The sequence below is a fragment of the Tympanuchus pallidicinctus genome, unplaced genomic scaffold, assembly GCF_026119805.1.
Source record: "Tympanuchus pallidicinctus isolate F22 unplaced genomic scaffold, pur_lepc_1.0 scaffold7, whole genome shotgun sequence".
NCBI classification, from domain to species: domain Eukaryota; kingdom Metazoa; phylum Chordata; class Aves; order Galliformes; family Phasianidae; genus Tympanuchus; species Tympanuchus pallidicinctus.
Window position 1 is genome coordinate 18,015,785 of NW_026294791.1, and position 23,545 is coordinate 18,039,329.

The 23,545-nt window shown below is 38.0% G+C and overlaps 1 protein-coding gene across 3 annotated transcripts in view; it reads left to right on the plus strand.

The window, feature by feature from the left end:
• LOC128072123 (uncharacterized oxidoreductase ZK1290.5-like) overlaps positions 1-23,545 on the plus strand; it is a 44,762-nt gene that overhangs the window by 532 nt on the left and 20,685 nt on the right. For 2 of the 3 annotated variants that reach the window (XR_008202135.1, XM_052665605.1), the window contains exons 1-3: positions 11-151; positions 11,413-11,661; positions 15,738-15,839. Coding sequence is in view for 2 of the 3 variants with exons in the window: in XM_052665605.1 (XP_052521565.1) it covers positions 76-151; positions 11,413-11,661; positions 15,738-15,839 (427 nt within the window). In the remaining variant the exon portion in view is untranslated. Of the gene's footprint in view, positions 1-10; positions 152-11,412; positions 11,662-15,737; positions 15,840-23,545 lie in introns of those variants that run through there. The other variant, XM_052665606.1, reaches the window with a different exon arrangement.

Here is a 23,545-nt window from a genome sequence, read left to right on the forward strand (position 1 = left end):
GGTGGCAGTAGCCCCGCCCCTCCGCGCGTGGCTTCGCTCGGCGCGCAGAGGCCGCCGGGAGCTGCGTTGCGCGGTATGGCTCTTGTTGGGCCGGGCGGCTGCCCCGCGGTGCTGCTCCGTAGTGGCCGCAGCATCCCGGTGCTGGGGCTCGGTAAGTGCCCGCCGGTACAGCCCGCCCGCCGCTGTAACGTGGCAGGAGGCGGCCGCGGGGCCCCGGTTCCCCCGGCACTCTGCGGCGGTGCCCGTGCGCTGCCGGTTCCCGGCGGCCCCTACTTCCCGGCAGTTCTGCCTGCGGGCCCTGAGGCGCCGGGAGCAGCCCCGGCGGAACGCGTCCTCCTCGGTGGCTGCTCTCGCCTTGGGCTGCGGCGGTGCTGAGCGGCCGGAGAGCCCTCGGGCCTCATTAAGAGCTCGTGAACGTGTGGAAAAAGAGATTTCCGTGGGGTCGCATCTGTTCTGGCAATGCCAGTTGTGGTTTAGGAGGCCATTGTGTTAAGTGAGCAAAGGGCCGCAGGTTTACATTGCTTTTATTTATTGTAAGTGTGAAGAGTTATTTTCTCTCTTGAAGCCTTTACGCAGCATTTGGGGATTTTATTCTGCCTCTTTGGAATCTTTCCAAAATCCTCTTCCATCCACAGCACACTCTGCAGCACGAGGACCCTTACCTGTCAATGTGATGTGCTCTTATCGCAGGTTGGTTTGGTATCCCAGGATTTTAGATATTTCAGATAAACACACCCATCAGGGGCACTTACATGCTTTATTGGAGTTGTTAATTGCTCACACAAGTATCAAATAAAATGGCCTCTGTGCCCCTTTCAGCTTTATCTCACTTCAGAACAATGATTTAGGATTCTCATAAGTGTAAAGGAGGGCAAAGTTAGAGCTGAGGCTTTAGGAGCATGTTAAACCTCTTAAGTCAACAGGAGTTGTTTTTTTTAATCCATAAACACAGGATGGATAGCTAGAGCTGATAGTGCTCATTTCCGAGTACCAAAATCACTTGAGCAGAATTAAAAAGTCTTAGCAGCTCAGTTCATCAGCAAAGGGGTCCAAAAATCTACAACATGTTGATAACTGCTTGTACCATGTGCACGTATGCTCGTGAGGATATGGTATTATATACCCAAGGCATGAACTCCTCAGTTTAGCATCTATGAACTTTTTAGTTTAGTGTCTATTATCATTACTTGATGTAGCTGCCCCTCTTATAGTCCTTATACAATGAGCAAAAGGTTCTGTATTGTAAGGACTGGCTCTTTTTTTTCTTTCACTGAATTCCTTTGTTGAACCTCTTTTTATCAATTTAGTTGACTTAGAGATTTTTTTTTACAAATGCAGGAAACATGTAAATGATCCTTCTTAGAGAATGGATTCCGTCTTATGGCCAGTATGTTTCAGTATTTGCTGAACTGTATTTCAGAATTGTGTACAGAAACCTCACTTTTCCATTGGAGATTGTAATGCATGAAGATTGTAATACCAGGTGACTGGGAAAAGCAGGCTGAAAAAGTCTCCAGTTAGCATGCTGCTCGCTGTCCTTCAGTCATTTCAGTTTGTAGTAGTTTGACTGTCAGGCCTGAACTCAAACTTCAGTAAGTGGATAATGCCATGGCAGACAATTACATTTGAGATTTTCTGGCTCAGTGCTTTCTGCAGGGTGTAGCTTTCCAGAGGTTTGGTTCTTTGACCTCAATTCTCCGTTCTTGTCCTGACAGAGTAACACTCTGACAAATTTCTTATGTATTTTGTAGCTTTTTCAGCATCTTGTAATATGTAGGAACCAGTAAAGTAATTTGAAGATTTTCCTGACAAATGCTGAAAAACATTGCAGATTTAAAGGTAAAAAAATTAAGAGGTGTTTATGGCCAACACTAAATACCAAGATAGGCAGCCCAACACAATGGGATCTTTATCTGTGGATCTATGCTAGGTATTCCCATTTTATACTCTTCTACAAATTACTGGCTTATTTTTTATTACAACTTCACTGCAATTAACTAATATTTGCAGCTCAGAAAAATTTACTGTCATGGTTCAGCTTGGTTCCTGTGACGTTTACTGAGCAAAAATGTGGAGAAAAACTTTCCTGTATGAGGAGGCATTTTCTGTGTGGCATTTTCTGCGGGATTTAAGATTTGATTGTCTTATCCTTCTAAGCATGCAGACATAATTGTTATCTGTGAGTAAGTCGACTTCGAGGTGGTAAACATGCATGCTGCCTCTGTTGCTAGATAATCTTTCTAAAAGCTCCAAAGAAAGAGAGAGAGTTGTGCTGTGTTAAGATAGTCGCAGCTATCCATGCAGTCAGGCCTGCTGTGAGGCTGATTAGAAAGATATGCAAGTTATTTCCAAGTGATGAAACTTCTTTTATAGCAGTGAGAGTCAGCGTATGAGACATCTCATGTGCTTTCAGGCAGAGCATGTTAGCTCAGAGAGTGCCACAGCGGTCTAGAATAGCATTCTGTCACAAATATCTGCTTTTTCTGTTCAAGCTTCAGATATCAAAAGGTGATTTATTTCCTTTTTTTTTGTTAACTGAGCTTTCTGTTTGTCAAATTGATTTCCATTTCACTGTTCTCTGGGTCTTCCAAACATGTAGGAGAAGAGCAGTGAGTTTGTCAAGGCTTTATGCAATAGGGGAGACAGGAAAGCAGGAGGTTAAGCGGTCTTGTGTTAGTTCATAACCTCTAGTGAGAGCGATGGATTTGAGCACTGCACATTATGCAGCCTGCACAGCTGATGGTCAGTCTGAAGGCCCTTGGAACAGTATGCCCAAACCTGTACTTTCAGTAAATTCTATCTGTGTTTACTTACTTGCTTATTCCCATTCTTTGTTGTCTTTCTTCTGGCTCAATACAGCTCCATGGCTGCTGGCAGTGGTGAAACAAGCAGTCTTTCCTGAGATGCCTGCTGATTATTCTAAGGCAACCCAGCTTTCTGTTAAAGTATGCACAACAGCTAAGTTTTTATTTAGCAAAGCAAAATGATTTAGAACTTTTTGTTGTTTATGATGTAAACGAAAAGAAGAGACAGTAATCATGGGATTAAGTAAGCAGAGATTTGGTCAAATAGCATGTGATTTCCTGCCAAGATGTGTTAATAGTACCAAAAATATACATAGAATGTTTTCTTGTCAAGTTGTTTTCCATGTAAATCCTTGAAGAAGCTAGAATTAATTACAACTTGATGAGATGGAAAAAAAGATAACCTCGTGATCTCCTATCAAGGTATAAAATGAATTACAGTTTTGTATGGGAAGAGGCTTCAGGGAAAAAAACCCTAAATAATGAGAACCATGTTTTTGTACGTGTTGTGCCTTACTCATGCCACACAGCCTGTGTTTTATTACTCGCAGCAGTGTTTGTTACAGAATTCAGTAATGGGTGCTGCCATTATGCGAGGCGCTGCGACTGGGAAAGCAGGCAGGTGTGGCTCTGAGCAGCTTACAGTCAAACAGCCAAAGCCTGATAGAGAGAGTGAAAAAGAGTCCTAATGAATAATGTGGCGTGAGTTAATTTATAGCACTACTAACTTGCTTTAATTGCTTTTTTACTGCATTTATCTCTCTGTTGTACCAACTCAGGAGAATAATATGCACAGACGCACACACATGTGGTCCCTTCATAGTCAAGGGGAAGCATCTCTCCTGTCCTGAATTCAAGATGTTCCATATATGAGATTCCTGATGTTCATCTTGTAGCTTTATCTACAATGAATTGTAACTGAGTTTTTGCTTCCTTTGCTGATTGCAGTGTTTAAGTGTTTGCATTATTTGCATCACAACCATACAAAACTTATTGAATTAGTATTATTCTCAGTTTTTTCCAGGAGAGGTGATTGTTTTTGCTGTGTTGGTGGTGTTTGCTTGTTTTCCTGGAGAAAAATCCCATTACTCCACTTTCATTACCTCAAGTTTCTTTGTTGTCTTTTTTTCCTCGAAATGCTACATGTAACCTGAATTGTAATGCTGAGTAGAAGCATTTTAACATTTCCTTCCATTATACACTGCTAATGCAGTTATTTGCTTCTTGATTATTAACCATAAAGTTGCTCATAGTCACTGTTAATCTTAACTGTAGATAAAAAAAAAGACCCAGTTGGGACTGGAATCAAATGAGATTGTGCTTTTGCTTTTCAGTTTAATGGCAACAGAATCAAGCCTTCTCTTCTGGTTCTCCACTCTTACTGCTTTTCTTTTTTTGTGGCTCTTTTTTCCTCAGCTTCAGAAAATTTATGGAACAGTGGTCCTGGTACCAAGACCTATGGCACTCCTCTGTATTAATCTTACTCCGTAATAAGAATTGGCTGTTTATTTCTTCCCTTTGTTTTGTGCTTCAACCTTTTTTTTTCCTCTTCTTTTCTAATTCTGTCAGGAATTAACTTCTCAGCCATGGTTACCGAGTTTCCTTAATAGCCTCTTGTGATGAACAAAATGCCACATCTATAAATCTTTCTGTCTCAATTCATGTATGGTTTCAGAAAGTCTGACTCTGAGAAGCTGTACTTGAGCTTTGAGGGCCTCCATATATTTAACTTCTCTCATTTGTACAAAATGTGGCCGTATTCCATGTGGGTGGATGTTTGTAGACAGTACGGAGAAAAATGTGGCCTCTTCTAACTTGGTGAAACCTACTGGCTGTCACTTTGTGACAAATGTTGGTCTTACAGATGTGCACGTGATGCCAAAGAAAGGGATGGCCTAAATGTTAATTAAGTGCATTGTAGTGCCAATAATTACTGTAATGAAGGCCCACATTTCAACAATGAACTATACAGATTCTTGAGAGTCAATGGAGCCACAATCCCAAGGCTGGTTTTCTGTGGGAAGATGTTGTAAATAAAATGTAGGAGGCCCTAATGGTTGTACTTTTAAATCTTATATTTTTAATTGCTCATTAGATGAGCAAATTATTTGCAGCCTGGATGAAATGAAGAGAGAAATGAGCTCCAGCAGTGTTAAATTTTTACCTTTCGCCGTGTTCCTGTAACGTAGAAGAATGATACAAAACCTTATTGGGAAAAAAAAAAAAAAGCCCAGTTTTTGTCTTTCAGCCTTCATATAGCAGAGTTTATCTACCACAGATATTTTCTTTGCTGGAGCTCCTTAGCATCCACAGTCCTGGCAGCACTGAGTGGTGAAGTCGCATGCTGCTGTAACCTAAGTGTAGTAGTCCCTCATGCTTCCAAGTGGGTGGAGGCAGAGACTGGTTCCTAAGCTGTCTTCAGTCCTTTCATGTTTACATGAAGTACCTGCTGTGCATGGAGATGCAAAATCCTCATTGCCAGGTGCAGAGAGGAGAGAAAGGGGGGCACTACCACTGTGGCTTCATGCCAGTTCTATAGCTTAAGCTCGGTTCCATACCTTTGTTCCTGAATGGGTGTGCTTTGCATTCTTACACACACTGGCCTAAGATCCAGTGTGCAATGTGAGAGGAGGGGCTATCAGAAATGTCGTTTGCCTTGGGAACTTTGTGAAAAGGCAGTTAAAATTCTTACGTGATAAGAATAAAAAGCATTTGATTAGAAATATTCTTTATTGTTCTGTTTAAGTTTACGTACTTTTTAGTTCAGATAACTGTGTTGCTGCTGCCCTTCAATCTCATGAATGCCCTCAGATATCAGTGGGACACTGCTAGACTCAGACCTGTCAGTGTCCTCATTTCGCAGCAGTGGGATCTTGCCATGGATCACAGTTGTGCTTTATTCACTGAGCAGTTTGGTAGGTATGAAGGGCACTATTATGATGTTAAAATTAGGCATCAATTAGGGTGCTACAGTAATGAGTTGATTTACATCCACTTTATGTTGTAAGCTATAGATAACTATAAATTACAGTTCTCTTCATAGTTTTTTTTTTCTATCATATTTATGAGATTTTGTGGTTTTGAATTATTAACCAGATGGTTAATTACAGTTTTTAGTTTTATTATCCCTGTGCTTCATTATATGCTAATTATGCTTATTGTAAATTATATGGAAAACTATAAGTATAGCGGGAAAGAGTATGGTAATGTTCAACTCAGGAACAGAGTATGGACTTAATATTTGCGTCTTTTTTTCCTTTTGATCATTTTTTTCTTTGTGGAAGTAGTTTGAAGAAGGAAAATACCATCACCAATCTGTCACTTATTGTGAAGTATTTCCAAACGTCTGGTGTTGTCAGTCAGCTCATGCAATCTTTATCAGACAGTAGTTTAGGAAAATGCTTTAAAAAGGGAGAAATTAACGTGAATATTTGTAGTCAGTCTCTGTATTTGCCATATGTAGCACGTATCATCCTTATTAGTTATGAAACTGAAGATTCCATCAAGGTATAAGTACTGGAAGTAATTTCAGTTGGGCTAACAAAGGAGGGAGAATGAAAATCATTTAAAACTGGTTCACACCAGCAGTTCTTCGTGCACTATTAACTGCTAAGATCTAGTCACAAAACGTTATTCTGAGGAGAAAAGGTTTAGTGAACCCTAGAAATTGGATTTGATTTATGCCAGAAAATCTGTCTTTTCACTGCTTGAGATTTCTATGGAAGGAAGCCACAGTCTTTTACCAAACGGTTTCTAAGGTAACATCTTATAGCAGAGCATCTGAAACCAATTTGGTTGTTAATGAGAAATAGTTCTCACGGTGGTGGGAAAGTGTGGAGTGAAAGAAAAGGCTTCAAGATTTGGCAGTCTGTCTGGAAAGGCATTTAAATGTGTGCTGCTGCTCTGCTTATGAAATTTGTACATGAATTACACATTCAGAGTCTGCCTTTCAAATGTGTAGGTTAGGTTTTTGATTTGTCCTTCCATAAAAATTTAGTTGAGAAGTTCTCAATGATAAGAATACTTGTGTATGACAGCTGCATGATTGAAATAGTTGGCATTTTTCATCGGAAATATCTTTATTCATGCAGAGGCAAAAAAATCCTTTTCTGAATGATATTTTTTACTTCTGTGTAGTGGTGATTTCAGAGCCACAGTATCCCAGTGAAAATAGGGGCAGCTTGCAAAGCTCATGTGCTTAATGTTGGAAGTATGCAAAACTGCTGTTGTAACTCCTTTTCTGAAGTTCTGGCTAGATGAATAGTGTGTCAGTGATCAGAGAAGTAGCTCAGTTTAGCAGTAGGTGATCTGAATTTCCTTCACAGCCAGACCCTCTGTGGGGTGGAAGGGACGCAGTACTTCTGTCAACAATGGCTCACTGCCATTTCTTCCTTCCTCTCAGGAAGAGCGAAAACAAGCAATTCTGGCTTCCCTTTCCCTGCACACACAATAAATGTGTTACGGCTCTCTACTACTCTTACACCGTGGCCAGGCTGTGTTCTTGTAGTCTGCTCCTTGGTGCCTGAGCAGAATTGCAGAGCTGAAGATGACGCTTGTGTACTTCTCTTTGACACATGCTTCAACTGCTCCAGCTCCTCTTGCACCGTATTCACACAAAACCATATGCAGCAGCACCTGTTGGTCAGAGTTACAGCACTACACTGGGCCTTTAGGGTTGTAACGTCACAACATGCAGTTACTTCTGCAGCTTTTATACAGCTGTGCCCTTGCATAGACATGGTTTGGATAAACTTGTGTTTATCACAGTATAATGTGTTCGTTGAGGAGACAAGTTCACAGAGAAAGACTTTCAGATTATTTTGTGGCTGGCTTGAATACTACTCTTAAAAAAGTAGTGAAATGTTTATCTAAAAGCTTTAAAAAAAAAGTATATCTAATAACTTAGCTACTGCTGCTCAAGAGGAGTTTTACTTGCTCAGTTTTTCTCCCCATCTCTTGAAATTTTGTTCTGGTTCTTCCTCTGGAAGGTGTTCAGCTCCCTTGGCGATCATAAAGTGAACGTTTTCTTTTTGTCTGTTCAACAGTTTGAATCAGTTTGTCAGGGGTCATATGAATACAGAAGTAGGTGAAAGACAAGGAGGGAAGACTGTGGCTGCCTCTTTCAATAGCATTAAGCAGTGATGATGAGGAAGGACTGCCTGTCCGTGAGCCAGTCTGTGGAACGGGCGTGCGGTTCTGTGAATGGATGAGCAGTGAACCTTGAAATGTGCTGTATGTTCATTGGCCGCACATATAAGTAATGCTTTATGTTTTATCATCAGAAGTTAGTAATGTACTGATAGCAAAAACTTGAATGAATTTATTATATCACATCAACAGAGATTGTGACCCGATTATTATGTAATGTCGGAATGATAGAAATAAAATTAATAGACTAAGCTTATTTCAAGCTCATTATAGTAGACAACACCATATGCATACAACGAGTACGTAAACATTGATAAAATGATATATTTTTTTTTAGATTCTTTTTCTGAAATGTCTACTTAAAGATTTAAAAAAAAAAAGTACGGAAGAATGGATGTTTTCTAGGTGTTCTGTTTGTCAGCTGGGTTTTAATTTAGTACTGCAAAATGATGTTAGGGAAATGATCTCTATTCAGCCTGTAGTTTCATTAATATGGACTCTCCTAAATTAAGTGGTTCTGCTGATTTCAAGTAGCAGTGATTACTTATATCAGAGGAAGTTTGTAATATGTTTAGATAAATAATATCTTCATATTTCTCAGAGAGTGTGAAGACATGTTCTTCCAGAAAGTGAGAGGGAAAGTAGGTTCTGATTCCTTTTTGAGGAAAAAATTAAATGAAAACTATTACACATTGATTTATGTAGTGAATTGGAACTGTTGCAGGTGTAGCAGTTGGGATCGTTTCCTCAAGTGAATCTTTGTTACTTTATTTTCCTTGAAGCAAGTATGCATCATGGAATGGGGAACAATAACAGATATATTCTCCTTTCCCCTTCTTTCCTGTTCTCTCCCCTTACCTTAAAAGGGTTAATGTTTTAAAAAAAAAAAAAAAAAAAAAAAGCCAACAAAACTGTCCTCAATGTTCTTGCTGAAATCTATTATGCATGAAAAGAGACTGAGTCCATTTGCCAGACCTCTAAATGAACTCCATTCATTCTGTGCTTGGAGAAGTCCATTCAGCCAGAAACAGGCATAATAATTACAACCTAATTTATTTGGCACTAATACCAGCTTATTATAAGGGATTTTTATGTAAAAGTGTAGTAATTTTTTAAAATTCTAGTTGTATAATTTTTCAATAAAATTCCTTTAGTATCTGAATATTGAAAAAATTACATGTATAGAACGTGCATATAGATTAGCATTGCTTTAATCTAAAACCACTTATTAAGAGTTTGAAATAGCAGTTTTGGAAGTGCAATTTAACTTATGCTTTTTGGTGTAAAACAAGTTACAGAGAAATGATTGCTAGATGATGCAGAAATTGAACCAGTTGCAGTGTCTGTCAGTGACTGGAGAAAAGAGCTTTAAAGTTTTGTCTTTTAAAACACTTAAACTTTGTTTAAAATTGAGCACGTCAAAATTGTAGGAATATAGTAGCATTGTTTTATCACTCTGAAATCAGTGAAGAATCCAGTACTCTAAGTTTAGTAATCAAGTATGAACCAGGGATTGTCCTGTTGTGAGTAGAATATCATGATTCTCTAAGTCTTTGTGTGCCAGATTAGATCATATTACCATAGAATGGCTTGGGTTGGAAGGGACCTTAAAGATCAATCCCCTGACATGGGTGGGGTTGCCAGCAGTTAGGTCAGGCTGCCCAGAGCCCCATCCAACCTGGCCTTAAATGCCTCCAGGGGTGGAACATCCAAGCTTCTCTGGGCAGTCTGTGCCAAGGCCTCACCGCTCTCTGAGTAAAGAATTTCCTCCAAAAATCTAACTTAAATCTCTTCTAGTTAAAAGACATTTGTCCTTGTCCATCAGATCAGGTAGAAAGTTGGTCCCCCCTTCTGCTTGTAAGCTCCCTTTAAGTTCTGAAAGCCCCAGTGAGGTTTCCCCATAGCCTTCTCTTAGCTAAACAAGCCCAGCTCCCTCAGCCTGTCTTCATAAGAGAGGTGTTCCAGTTGTCTTTGTGGCCCTCCTCTGGATGCACTTTTATTATATCTTAAGTGTTCTACCAGCGGTGAGCAAATTATAGAAATAACATAGACTTGACTTATAAGATCGGGAATTTAAAAAATAATAAGCATTTAGGAGACTTGGCTTGTTTTATATAAATAAAATATAAGTAAGTGCTTGTTCTTGCCTGCATTGTCACAATGTGTGCGAGGAAGTCGCACACATTACTATGGGCATCCTCCCTCCAGTCCAGGCATGGAAAATTCTAAGGATGAGCGTAAGATAGTTGTTTCTCTACTCTTTCTGATTTGGTTGGACTTACACGCTTAATAATTTCATGATGTGCTTAATCTAGAAATAAATGCTATGTGTGGAGTGAAGGAGCAAATTAACAGCTGGAGACAAATTTCACTTTATTTTCTTTGACCTGGATTCCTGTATGTATTAAATTCAGCAGAGGCTCAAGAGCTTGGTGCTGTTATCCATCACAACTGCACAGGGCCCTCCTGAAGTTAATGCCATAACCATCTGCACGCTTATTGCTGCTTCTGGAATTTGGGCCTTTAAATACAAGTCATCATCTTAGAAGCTTGCTTTAGTCAGTGACTTAGGCTGACTGAGCATTTCCTCAAGCAAACTGTAGAAAATACTGTTTGTGAGAAGTCTGAGTAGAGGTGAGTGGGTGAGGGGCTCATGGCAAAAAAAAAAACAACTAACAGGAAAGGGTAAGGAGAAATACCATCCTCTATGCTCTCAACCAATTCTTTATCTGGCAGTCCTCCTGCTGACTGCTTTTCCTGCCAAGTCTCCTCCTCCTTCCGTCCCCTTGACAAGTGAAATACACTTTTTTGTACATCCAGTGAATATCTACGCAATGAGAGTTACAGTACTTTGTTACCAAGACTCCCTGTATAGCCATCTCTAACTCTTGTGTAAGATTGCGTTGTTTTGGGTATTTCTGAGTTTGACATTATGTGAATTGCACCTGTGGTTTGGCCCAGCCTGGGGTTGTACAGTGCAGTAATATCTTGAAGCTACCAGGAGGAGCTTCAAGGAGATCAACAGAGTAAATGTTTCAGGGTATGCTTTTTGCAGAGTGAGTTGTTTTCAAGTTATATATATAATTTTCAAATTGTTAATATTTTTATCTGAAAATCTTGTGCTCCTGTTTGAAAACTAAATGTCACATATGGATTTTCTTTTATGGTCTTTTCTTTTCTTTTATGTGTCTGTTTTCTTTTATGGTCTTCATCCTCATCCATGACCCCACTTCTTTACTGTTCATCTTTGATTCTGTTGGGGTTACTTCTGACCAGCATCAGCATTGTAGCATCTTATGTGTTTTCCCATCCTAGAGATCTGTATGGCACGCTGCTCATCAGTTCCCATTTCTTTACTGTTGTGAAGTGGCAATTCAGTAACAACATTCTGAGGCAATGCTTATAAAACAAAATAATGTATGAAATATGTTGCTCACCTTTCACTTCTGACTTCCTTTAGGTACTTCCCATCAAGGTGGCTATTCCCATGATGCTGTGGTCCATGCATTACGGCAGTGCGGCATTCGTCATATTGACACAGCAAAAAGATATGGCTGTGAATCTCTCCTCCAAAAAGCTATCAAAGAAAGTGGTGTGAAGCGGGAGGACCTCTGGATAACTACCAAACTGTGGCACAGTGATTATGGCTATGAAAACACAAAAAAAGCCTGCTTGGAGTCATGTGAAAGGCTTGGTGTTGAATATCTTGGTATGCATTTTTCATATAGCTTATTTGCTATACCTGCCATGTGAGTAGAGATGAGAAAGATAAATGAGTTCTGGAAAGAATGTTATGTTGCAGATAGATTGTAAGAGCCAAACTCTGCCCTAATTTACACATTCACAGATTTCTTCTGTTCTTGAGGAAATTTATGTACATGTAACTGAGAGTACAGAATTTTTCCTTGTTGCACATCTTTTAAAATGGAAAAAGGTACATTTTTTATTTTTTTTTTTTTTTTTTTTTTGTAAGAGTACATTTCATTGTTAATTTGAGTATTCACTAAATAAATTAGAGCTATATTTTTTTGCTGAAAACACCACAAACCTGTGGAAGAACACGAATTCACAGACTTGGCAATATTTTTTTAATAGGGAAACAAAAATGCATATTTTTGGCTCTATTCCTTGTGGAAATGTATTCCTGAGCTTCCTGCACAACCACAGAATAAAGCAGAATGAATTAATATCTCTATCTCAGTCTTGTGCAAATAGAAGTTACTACAAGAGGATTTTCATGATCAGTGTTCCAATCCTTAGCTCTGTCCTCAAAATTAAGAAATAGCATGTTTCTTTCTCTCTTCTTTCTACTTGTTTTGTTTGCTTTCTTTTTTCCTCTGCTTGCTGTGGCACTGGTGCTGAATGCCAATGAGAGGAAAACTTGACTCACTTCCAGGAAATCTTTCTCAGTGATTTCTCTCGGTACTCTAATTTGCTTTTATTTTCTCAGGTAGTAAGTAGACTGATTAAAGTCTGTGCTCATGGAAAATCTCACTTTAGACGTGGCTTCCATGGTTCAGCAGGAATTGAAGGGACAAAAATGTGGGAGCAAGAATTGCACTAATATTGTTGTCAAATGAGAGAATCCTTTGTCTGGAATAAACAGAACTTCATTCTGTGTTTGGCTCTGAGACGTCTTTTGCTCACATTATTGAGACAAATTTAAGAGTTATTACAGGTGCCTGCACAATGTGCCCCACTGTTCAGTACTCTTCATTTTCTGTTCCCACTTGTCTATTTTCTCTCCTTTTCTTCCTTTCCTTTCTTCTGCTAATGTTTCAGTAATTTATAAAGCTCTTCCTGACTGACCAATTAGTCAGAAATAGTGAGCTAAATTAATACTAAGTTTGTTTGAACTTAACAATTTATAAACTGTGATGTGTTAGGGAATATTTCATGTGAAATTCATGGATCTGTCAGTGAGGATGGTGACCTTTACAAGAAGGATGGGAAGACAGAAAAGGCTGCGTAATAATTATTCTGTGGTTGTGTGAAAGAGGTGCAACTGAGTTTCTATGTTCTGTGCTACACGTGCTGGTGAAGTAGACCCTGAAAGGAGGTAAAATTCACAATGTGTTTCATGGTTTTGTAAAAAGCATCCTGCTTTAGGTTCTGTGTTTCTCCTGTCTGAAAAGACCCAGTGGAAAGTACTGTTGGAGGGATTTTCAAGCAGAAAGTAGCAATATGTTGAAACGTGAACATTTCAAGTGATTTAAGAAAGCCGAGAGCTTTTTGTTGAACGTTTTGAGACTTACAGAAAAAATGCAGAAAACTAGTTGGAAAATACAGTTATAAGCTTGTGGACCTAAACTTAGATACCCTTGCTCTCTTTTTGTTCAAGAAAAGTTGTAGTAATAGCAGGGCTATTTATGTCTAGGCTTGTTTAGGAAAGTAAATTATTTAGTTTCAAGCATCTGTTAAAGCCAGCAGTTTTTCTTGAAGTAAAGCATGGAAAGCAGAGCAGAGTATTGCTCTAGATTTCCTGATTTCATCATATGTTAACCAAATACATGCATATTCACAGTATTTCCATAGGAATACTTGATTCATATATCTTGTAAGATTCTAAGTAACATAATGTGAAGTTGCACCTTTATTTGCAGACCTTCAGAGCTACAGATCTATAGGAGCCTGGCAGCCAACTGTGCAGTGAAGGTCTTTGTCCCAAGGAAAGCTCCACTCGTGTCCTTGAGGGTCCATGTAGCCACACCAAAAAGTAATATAATGCTAATGGATAAATCTGTGAAACTGATAGGAGGCAGTCACTGCTTTTTAAGAGAAATTATTCCATGTCAATACTGTTACAAAACTTCTCTCATAGGTGCTTTTGGGCAAATGGTATTAGGAAAGCAGTGTTCCAGGGTTTTTGTTTGAATCAGTAGATTAAATATCCATGAGAAACTGGATATATTTTTTTTAATTTGTGGGCACTGGTTATAACAGAGATTCTTCTTCTGTTTTCTAAATGTGGTACTCCAACTAGCAGTCATTGTAAACCAGTAAGAAATGGCAGCAAATCTTATGGGTTTGGCAGCAGCAGAATACATTCCTTGGGATTTAGATCAAACCTTCAAAGTAACTTCTTGAATGTGATTTGTGGGTAACTGAGTTCATAAACAATTTTTTTCCTTCTGCCTGTTCTGATTCTGTCAGATCCAACCAAATTTAACCTATCCCAGATGCACAGCTGGAACTGGACTTATCTTGGTTGTATCAGCACACTTGGTGTACCACGTCTTGATAATTTCTTGCATCCCAGTGATGATAATACACCCAATTCAGATCATGAATTGATACAGAATGTTTTGGAGGCTGCTTCATGCTGATCACTATATATACATATACGTAATGTTAGCAATTTGAATAGAATCGTAGACTTTAATTTCTGTGCCCTTTAAATGTGAAAAGTCCCTTTACTTCTGAATTAATAGAAATTGTGTTATCTGTAGGTGCCACAACCACTAAGTAGTCATAAACTACTCTGTTTTAAATGTGTGAAAGTTGTTCTCGTGTGAAGGTTAGTTTTCCTGCAGCTGTGTTTTGACATTTGAACTTTAGGTCCTCAATTAGTACTGCACCACCATAACTTGATTGTCTGTAAAGCATGCTTTAAAAAGCTGGTAAATATAGCAGTCAGTTGTGATTTTCTTAAGTGCATCCTGATAGCATGAATCATTACTTACAATTTTGAGTTAGGTTTATTAAGAATATGGTTGTAAGAGACCTCAGAGTATTTCTTTGTCCCTCTACAAAAAAGCAAAGTCTATGTCCGTGTCATTCTCAGCAGATAAAAAATGTAGTCTGTTCCTAAAAACGGCCACTGATAGCTATACAATTCTTGACTAATATTAAGCTGTTTTGATTATTATTATAAACTCATTTCTTGCCTCTGAAATTAGAAGGTTTTCTGTTCATGTAGTCCCCCAGAGGAAGAAATACCTTCAGCAAATGAAAATATGTGGGTGCAGGTGTGAATGTGTGTATGAACGAAGGTGAAATGGTAGAGTTTGGTTTGTGAGGTGCTTATTGCTCTTATCGCTCCAGAGGTGTTATGGAAAGTTTTCTGACACGCATTGGAAGTACACAGATTCTCGTTTAAAATAGCTATGCTTAGTTTACTCAAATACAGTGGCAGTTCTGTATCTTATAGCTATATTCTGCTATTCTTCCACGGCTAGCTGTGCTGTGGTGGTTAGTGCATGACTGGCAGAAAGACTATTTTACCCTGTGTATCAGAGATAAGGTACCATTTCCCCACTTCAACGAACTCTTCTTGCAGTCAGAAGGGCTATATTTTGTGATCCATAGATGCTTTCTAGTCCTGAATGTGTATGTTTCTAATTGCAAAGTATTTTTTATTGTAAAAAAAAAAAGCCCAAATTACAAGAAGTGTCATAGAATGATGCCAACATTGCGTGCTGAGCAACGTTACCTTCTCTGAACTTCAAGACTTGTAGCACTGCAGTGGTAGTCAAGTCTTAATAAACTAATGACCAAAATCCCTTTAATTTAAATGGGACCTGTTATATGTTGAAAGCTTATGCTAACATGACCATGAAATTCTAGTTACAGTAACCTGAGCCTGAAGCAAAAGTGCAACTTCGGCCACCTTTTCTTACTAATAAATTCTTATAGGATTTAATTTATTAAAACTGAGTGGATGTATTTGGTAATGATCATGGAGTTGTGTTTTGATAATAGTATGTTAGAGGCCTCTGTGGAGGGAAAGTGCTGCTTCACGTGATTTGGCATTTTTTGAAGACTTCGATACCATTTCTTTTCCAGATCTTTATTTGATACACTGGCCGGATACTCATTTTCCAGGTAAAAGCAATCAGGAGGTTCGAGCTGAAACCTGGAGAGCAATGGAGGAGCTTTATGAGAAAGGTAATGTAATAATTAAAAACTTGTCTTTGCAGAAGGAATTATGATGTGTTTAGGCTTTGGGAAATCTGTAATGAAAGGTGTTTAAAAAAAATAAAAATCATTTGAGCTGTGTGCTCATATTTGGATCATATTTGAGCATGTCAGTTATTTGAGCCTCTTTGAAAATTGCAGCATTAGCGTTCTGGTAAACTAAGGGAGTTTTATGTTGCTTTTAAGTAATATGGTTCCAAGTTTTGCTTGTGAGATTAATGGTGTGCATACTTCCTTGAAAAATTCTACAGATGATGTCGAAATGTTTATGTTACAGCAGAATGTCTTTGTAGTAACCTCCACTGTTGTCAGTATAAATCACACTACCAAGTTTTATTTCATTTTGATTTTTTAAAATTTATTTTAGGATGTCATTTTTCACTTTATCTTGTACTATGCTACTTTATAGGACCTATTTGTGTTTCAGAAAATGTCAACAAAACAAGCTGGATAGGTAGGAACAAATATCAAACTGCAAATTCTTTGTTTTTAACTTTTTCAGAAACTTTCAGAGGAGGGAGCTATTCTCTCAAGTTGAGGTTTCTGTCAATATGTTTTTTTTTTTTGTGCATGGCAATCTTCTGTTTATGTTCGTATCAATAGGAAGAGTAGACTGCCCCAAGCAAAATTTGTCATGTAGGTTTGAGGGGAGGATTTTGCTCCTGAGGCGTGAACAATATTTTTAGAAACAACGTAAATGAAGGTCCTGTCATACAGTTCTTAGGCAATGTGATCCCACTGTATTTGGATCTTCAAAGAATTTATGTGGACCGTGAGAAGAATTCTTGGTTAGTCTATTTGCCAGCTCATATACTGAAACAGTGATTGTAGCAATAGAGTGCTGCCCATACGGCCTGCATGCTGTATGTCTTTTATCAGTTTTATCTGGGTAATAAATAAACCCAGTTTTTTTGAGCTTCTACCCTTGAAGTGTTTTTGGTTTGCATTTGGAAACACAAAAGTAAATTATCTTTGATACATCTTTGGTTTCTGCTTTTTATATTAAGCATAGGGAGGTTGCAAAAAGTATTTTTTGCTGTGTAAGGGATTACAACATTAAGTTTTGAAAGAAATACAGCACCAACCACCAACCTCATGTTTCAAGGCATCAGTGACGTAAGTCCAAAGATGGAGTGAATCATTCAGCAAGCTATTTTGCTTTTCCACTGAAAAGTGCTTTCTGATGGGTGTTTAGGCTAACACATGTCATTTGTGCCTGGGTATGCCATCCGGATTGCTGCAATTACGTTATATTTTCACTTGTTGTTAATGTTCCTATCTTGATTTATTTATTCTGATTTTGCTTACATTTGTGATTTATTTTATTTCATGTCTTTCTAATGCAAAAGATTTTGAGCTGTTCAGTGATCTTCAGTAAGACACTGGAAATGCAATCACTGAATTGTTTTTTATTCTTTGTTTCTGTGCACGGTATCTATAGATACTGAGGTTGTATTTATTTATTTTGCAGTTATGTTTCTTTGTCACTTTGCACTACCATTTTCTTAATTTAAGCATTCTGTAGGCTCATGATTCACACAGGTTAGCTTAAGTATTCCAGCTCTGGTCTACTTTACTTTGGTGAATTTGCCCTCACCTGTAGATGATTTGTTATTCTGATTGAATCAAGTGCCTTTGAACGTTAGCCTACACAGTTCTGTGTTAAGGGATGCAGACTCTGCATGTTCTGACCATAACCAGAAACTATTATTGAAATGATATGCAAAATTTAACCACTCTGGTGATGGAAATGCAATGATTCCTGAGGAAAATGTTAAATAACTTTTTTGCATGGTTGACCACTAGACTTTCAGTTGAAGATTGAACGATTACTGCATATCTTTGTGACTTGCTATGTGTTATGTGAGTAAAGTGTTAGCCTCAGTACAAATTGAATATATGACTTGGTCAAAATCCTTACTTGAGGGGAAAAAAAGAGTTTTAGGCTAAAGGGTGAGTTCTTCATTTTCACTGAATGCGGCTTTGGTGCAGGTAGTCATTGGTTCCTGTTCGCAATACTGGTTTTTTAGGGCGTGTTTACTGGGGGCTGGCTTGAAGCAAAGCAACAGTAGAAAATAAAAACCTTCAGGTTTAAGGATTGTCTATTTAAAAATGAACAATATTCCTCAATCCATTCATGAAGGAAAGATTGAAGTTATTTAACTTGCTTCTGGGTTTAGCAACTAGCTGTATCCACACTGAGGAGTTTCTGGAAATGCAATGACATTAAACATAATTCTCTGTGGAAAAACTGGTTTGTAGTATGGGATTAATAATGCATATGTGCAAGAGACTGGTAAGATGATAAAAAAAACTCAATATTGACCGAAGTCTTTGGTCCAGCTGTGGTAACAAGATTTTCTTTAATGACTTCTTTGTATTCTCAGATACTTTGATTTCAGATATTTTAAAATCTCATTCTTTCTTTCAACCTCTATTTAAATCCTGGTTGATGTTTATTCTACGAGATTTCACTTACCCGAGGCAAACAAGATTTTAAAGTAATGTAAATTATTAATAGCCTTTTATTATATCACCATTACCTATTACCCTACCAGGCAGGTAAATAAGTTATCAGTATCATGAGTCTGTAAAATTCTTTGCAGGTTGGGTTTGGGTTTTTTTGTGTTACAGTATGTTTTGTATTGGTCACAATGGTCAAATGCATTTATGTTTATAGATATGAGGTTTTTTTAGGATGTGTAAGCAGAGATGGATTCTACCATGTTCATCTTAGAGTCACCAAGTAGTAGCTGAGACCTAGGGTAACAAGGCTTGTAGGCCTTTTGAACTGAAATATCTTCTCAGCCAGTTTAGGAGAGAGTATGGTTCTTGAGTCTGTGCACCTGTCTGGGTCAGCGTGTGCTAAAACCCAGTCCTCAGATGAAAAAGATCTGTGTGATAGGTTAAAAAAAATCTAAAAGATTTTTCGATATTATTTGAATAAATAGTTTAGGGAGCAGAAAACTTGAATGAAAAGTTAAGCAAAACTCCTCGGATTAGAACAGGTCCAACTTAAGAAAATTCCCAAATGCTTCTGGCTGAAGAAATAGCAGGTTTACTGTTATTTGAATGCAGTGTGTGCAAATGAAAATGGATATGTAAACTGATGCATGAGCTTTCACTGAAACATATAGGCATCCTTAACTTTACTTTTTCATAATCTTTCAGCGCCTTGTAGTGCTTTCTCTGTTTTGTCTTAAGGAAAGTTTGAGGTTTATCTGTAACGTCAGAAGCTTCTATTAACTGGAAAGCAATGGGTTTAGGTGACAGAAGAGGGAGATCTCCTTTGCTTTCAGTCAGAAATCTCCACTGTGGCTTAACATTATCCATGTTTTTAAGAATCTTCTTTTTGTATTTCATCGAAAGTAATTTTTGGTGGTTAACATTCTTTAAAAAGAATCACCTGTCCTGATCTGATTTTTAACTGGAAATATGAACAACTTACAACAGGAAAGAATCTGAGTAGTGTTTGTCAGTATTTGTCTTGTTGCACTTTGTAGCTGACTGGTTACCATACTGCAATTTTGGCAAGTGCTCCTTGGGTTCAGTGTGCTGGCAAATTTTTGCAAACTGAATGGAGTCCAGTTGCTGCCTCAAGGCTGGGGTCTCAGAGGCACACTTGGAAGAAATTTTTTAGCGCTCTCTTCATTGTGCTTGAATCCAGCATTCACCTTCCTAATGCAACTGAGCAATTGTCTTACAATCTCACTTCAGGGTAAATAAGTTTTCCCAGAGTCCCAGGTGATTTTCATGAGGTTTTTATAAGGAAACTACGACAGATGCAAGTTTTACCAACTTCAGGATTTTAAGTCCCTCTGGGTTGAATCTGAAATGTGGTCAATCCTGTGTTGTTTTTTTGTTTGTCTGAGCTATAGAGTCTGTGGCAGACCAAACATTTTCTCCTGACTAAATCCTTCAGTATGTTTCTTAGAGTCTGTTAATGGTCCTAACGGCATCTCCCTTGTTATCCTATATTTTATACATTTCTTCTCTCTAACATTTCTTCCCTACAAACAAGGCAAGGTTATGCTTTTAGTTTGTTATATTTCCAATATTATGTAGTGTAACCAGATTTTGGTGATTAAATTTGCTGTTTTCCCATAATAACCTAGGGAAGGATGTGCTCCAGTCCTGATCAGTAAAAGTGGGTACATATTTTGAATGACTTACTAACAGATAGCTTTTTTTGTCATTCAGTATCAAGAACCAAAATTTATTAATTGTACATACACTTCCCTAAACAATATGGGAAGTGTATTAGAACTGTTAGTCGTTATGTTAATGAGTTATAACAGCATCTAATTCATGAGGTATTCATATTCAGGTTAACTGTGCTGTGAGAATTGTGCTGTTCCTTAGTGTAAGTAGTAGCTTTAGAGTAAGTGGGGGTTGGAGCTCTGCACCTGGGCTTGTTAATCCTGAGGAGTGGCAGCAAGTTCCATTGAACAATTATTGAAACATCTTTACTCTGACGATTAGGAACAAATGACTGTGGGATAATAATTATCATTTTCTTTACTGTTTTTTTTTTTTTAATTGTGTGTATCTGATGGTACAAAATAAAGGCTCTACCAGTGCTAAATAAATTCATTTAAAAACAGTGGTAAGACCAAACTGCTAGCAGTTTATTCACAGTAGGAAAGCTCTTGCTGTTAAAATGGATTTCTACTAACAGAGGATTAAGTACTCTAGAACTTCAATGTCAAGAATTACTTTATTTCAATGCTATTATGCCTGGAAATGTAACATATTATTAATATATATTTTATATGTATATATGTTTTAAGTATGGTGATTTGTTAATCTGCTCCAGTTCGACTGTAGCAGTTTCACAGGAGGCAGTCAACTGTCACTGTATGTCATAATGTCACAGTGAGAGTAATTGAGTCTGTATGTGTTGTCCGGTACTGAGAGGCAGAGAATTCTGGACATGTCTTTGTTCAACAGGCCTCATAGATCATTTCTTTTAAGATCTATGGGGTAGCAGTGCTGAGAAAAAATGCAGAATAAAACCTTATTTTGGTCAGCGAGACATTTGTGTGTAATAACTGGGTCTTCCTGTTGTAACAGCTGAAGTCAGCTAGGATTCTTGTAATGACAAAGCTATGGTTTGAATTTTTGTGGTCTCGTACATTATCATTTTGTGGAATTATCCTCTCTGATTCCTCAGGACAGAGGCCAGGCTGCCTGCAGAACCCATTCCAAGATACATACATTGAGTCAAACATTCCCTTGACAACTGCAGCATTCCTGTATAGGCATCATTTGTCTGCCAGCAGATGAAAGCAGTGTGGGCAAACTGCTTTGACATCATGAATAGTCATTATGTATGCTCACTGGTAATTGGTCTGTTTCTAGCAAAATAACCCTTTCCATATGTAGTGTCTTTAATGACCTTGAGTTTGGCATTGTGGTTAGCCCATCATCTTGAAAACTTCGTACACACATGCACATGATTACTTGTCCCTTCATCTAAAAATACTGGGAAGAATGTGGATCTCTAGCTAGTTTTTGACTGTAATTGGGAATGCTGTTTTTCTAAAAGTTGATTTTTCCTTATCTGCATAGTTTAAGCAGTGAAGCTTTTGCTTACCGAGATATTTGTGCTTGCATCAGAAATTCCTTACTGTTCTAATTATCGTCTGTGTTAAACAGATACTCTTGAAAATAATTATTCTGTTAATTTGTTAGTTTTAGTTGTATTTGCATATGATTTTAAGAAAGTGCCATAAAGTAGCAGAAACTGTTTAGCCTAGCATTGAAGTGTAACTGAGAAAAAAGTTGTTCTGCCTAATTCCAAGTGAGGGAAGAAATCTGGCCATCCTTAATAATGTTTGTGTCCTTTTCCTTTCTGGGCACAGACTGGTGCAGTCTTCATTTTTTCCTTCTGCATTATCTATCAGTTCTTAAAGGTATGGGGGGGAGGTAAGTAGACCAAATACAGTTTTGTGTAGCTGGCACAGATTTCTAGTACACCAATTTCTAGATGGTGTTCTGCTTTTATTTTACTGAAAAATAATTTTATATCTCTGTTGATATCATCCCATGATGAACAACTCAAGTGCACTTATGTTCCATTTCAACAAATACTTATTTTACAAATGTTCATGCTGGTTGAAATCGTATGGAGGGGCGTGTATGTGCAAGTTGCATTAAAGTTTTTAGTAAGTAAATGGCTTACTTAGCAAGACATCTATTTCACACTGTGAACTGCATTCTCTTTGCACAGATAAAGATGTCTCTGGGCTTGTTGTTATCTGAAGCAGTTCAGAGATGTGTTTTTATGGTTTGAAGGTGGTTGCTGTTGGTGAGGATGTTGGTCGCACCACACCCTGTTGATCAGATAAGACTGCAATAAAAGACGTATAGAAAAAGAAATGACAACACATTTTTATGTTGAAAATCACAAAGTAGTCTTCACAACATGCAGCATTTTAATAAGAAATTGCCATTGAATCAGGCATTTTGGTGCAGATGTGAAAGCGGGAACAAATCTAAATTTGCACAAATGTCTACTCCCTTTTGTCATATTTTGCTCTTCTTAGTAACAAGCTTCATGTGCAATGCTAAGTGCAAAAATAAGCCCTCAGACTTCTGTTTCATGATTTATTGCAATGTGTAATTTGTATTTTTTTTCTACTAGCACATTAAGCCTATTTTTGATAAATTTAGGGTGAATCTTTTTATTTAGCTTACTGAAAGAAAATGTATGTTTGTGTATGTTCCATATGCATATACACAGAAGTGCATAGAGGTTCCCACCTGAACACAAGAAGCCTTAGGAAGATGGCAGTGTTGAAATACATTTCAGTGGGAAGTCCTTGTCCAAAAGATCATTTTGTCTCAAGCAGTGATGTACATTATTTGGGGAAAAGGTATTGCTTGTCTGCTCTGCAAATTTTGAACACTAAACCCAGGGTAATAGACCCTGAGCTAAATCAGTGTTATTTTATTGACATGAGATGGTTTGTTCTTATTTGTATTTGTTGGGAACCATTATCCTCTCCAGTGTGGAAGTCCCCAAAGTATCCCAGTTTAGGAAACTGTGCCTTCATAGCTACAGGGAGGACAACTGATTTAGAATTTATGTTTTGCTCATGCTACTTTCAGAGTGCTTATTTTAAGGGTGTACACAGTGTGATTGCCATTATGTATTCAGCTGAGTCTCTGGTAATTCTGATCACATCTTCACAGTGTAGTGTATGGTGACAATATTGCCTTCAGGGGTTGTTTCTGTACCAAGTTGCTTTTACAGCTCTGTCTGCCCATCTGTTCACGAGCAGCTGCCTTTAACAGATGCTTCAAAATGCTCTCAATATAAAAACATATTTTCAGGCTTTTTTAAAGCTGTGTTCTACTTGCAGTATGATCCTACATGCTGAAAGCTGGCACGAGAGAGGGAAATATACATCAGGGGAATTGATTCTGTTTTGAAGACAATCAGACAGCCTTTGGCAGCATTTTTTAATGTAACTTGATGTGTATCAGAATTCAAGAAAAAAACATGTTAGTGTAACTAAGATGTTGCACTGAAGTGATGCAGATGAGCAGCCAGAGTTGGAGACTGAAAATGCATTTAGCTCCTATTGCAGCATTATGCAACTTAATAACTACTGAACTGTTGTGTAAACAAAATGTTCATAATTATTTTTCAGTCACAGGAACTGGAATTT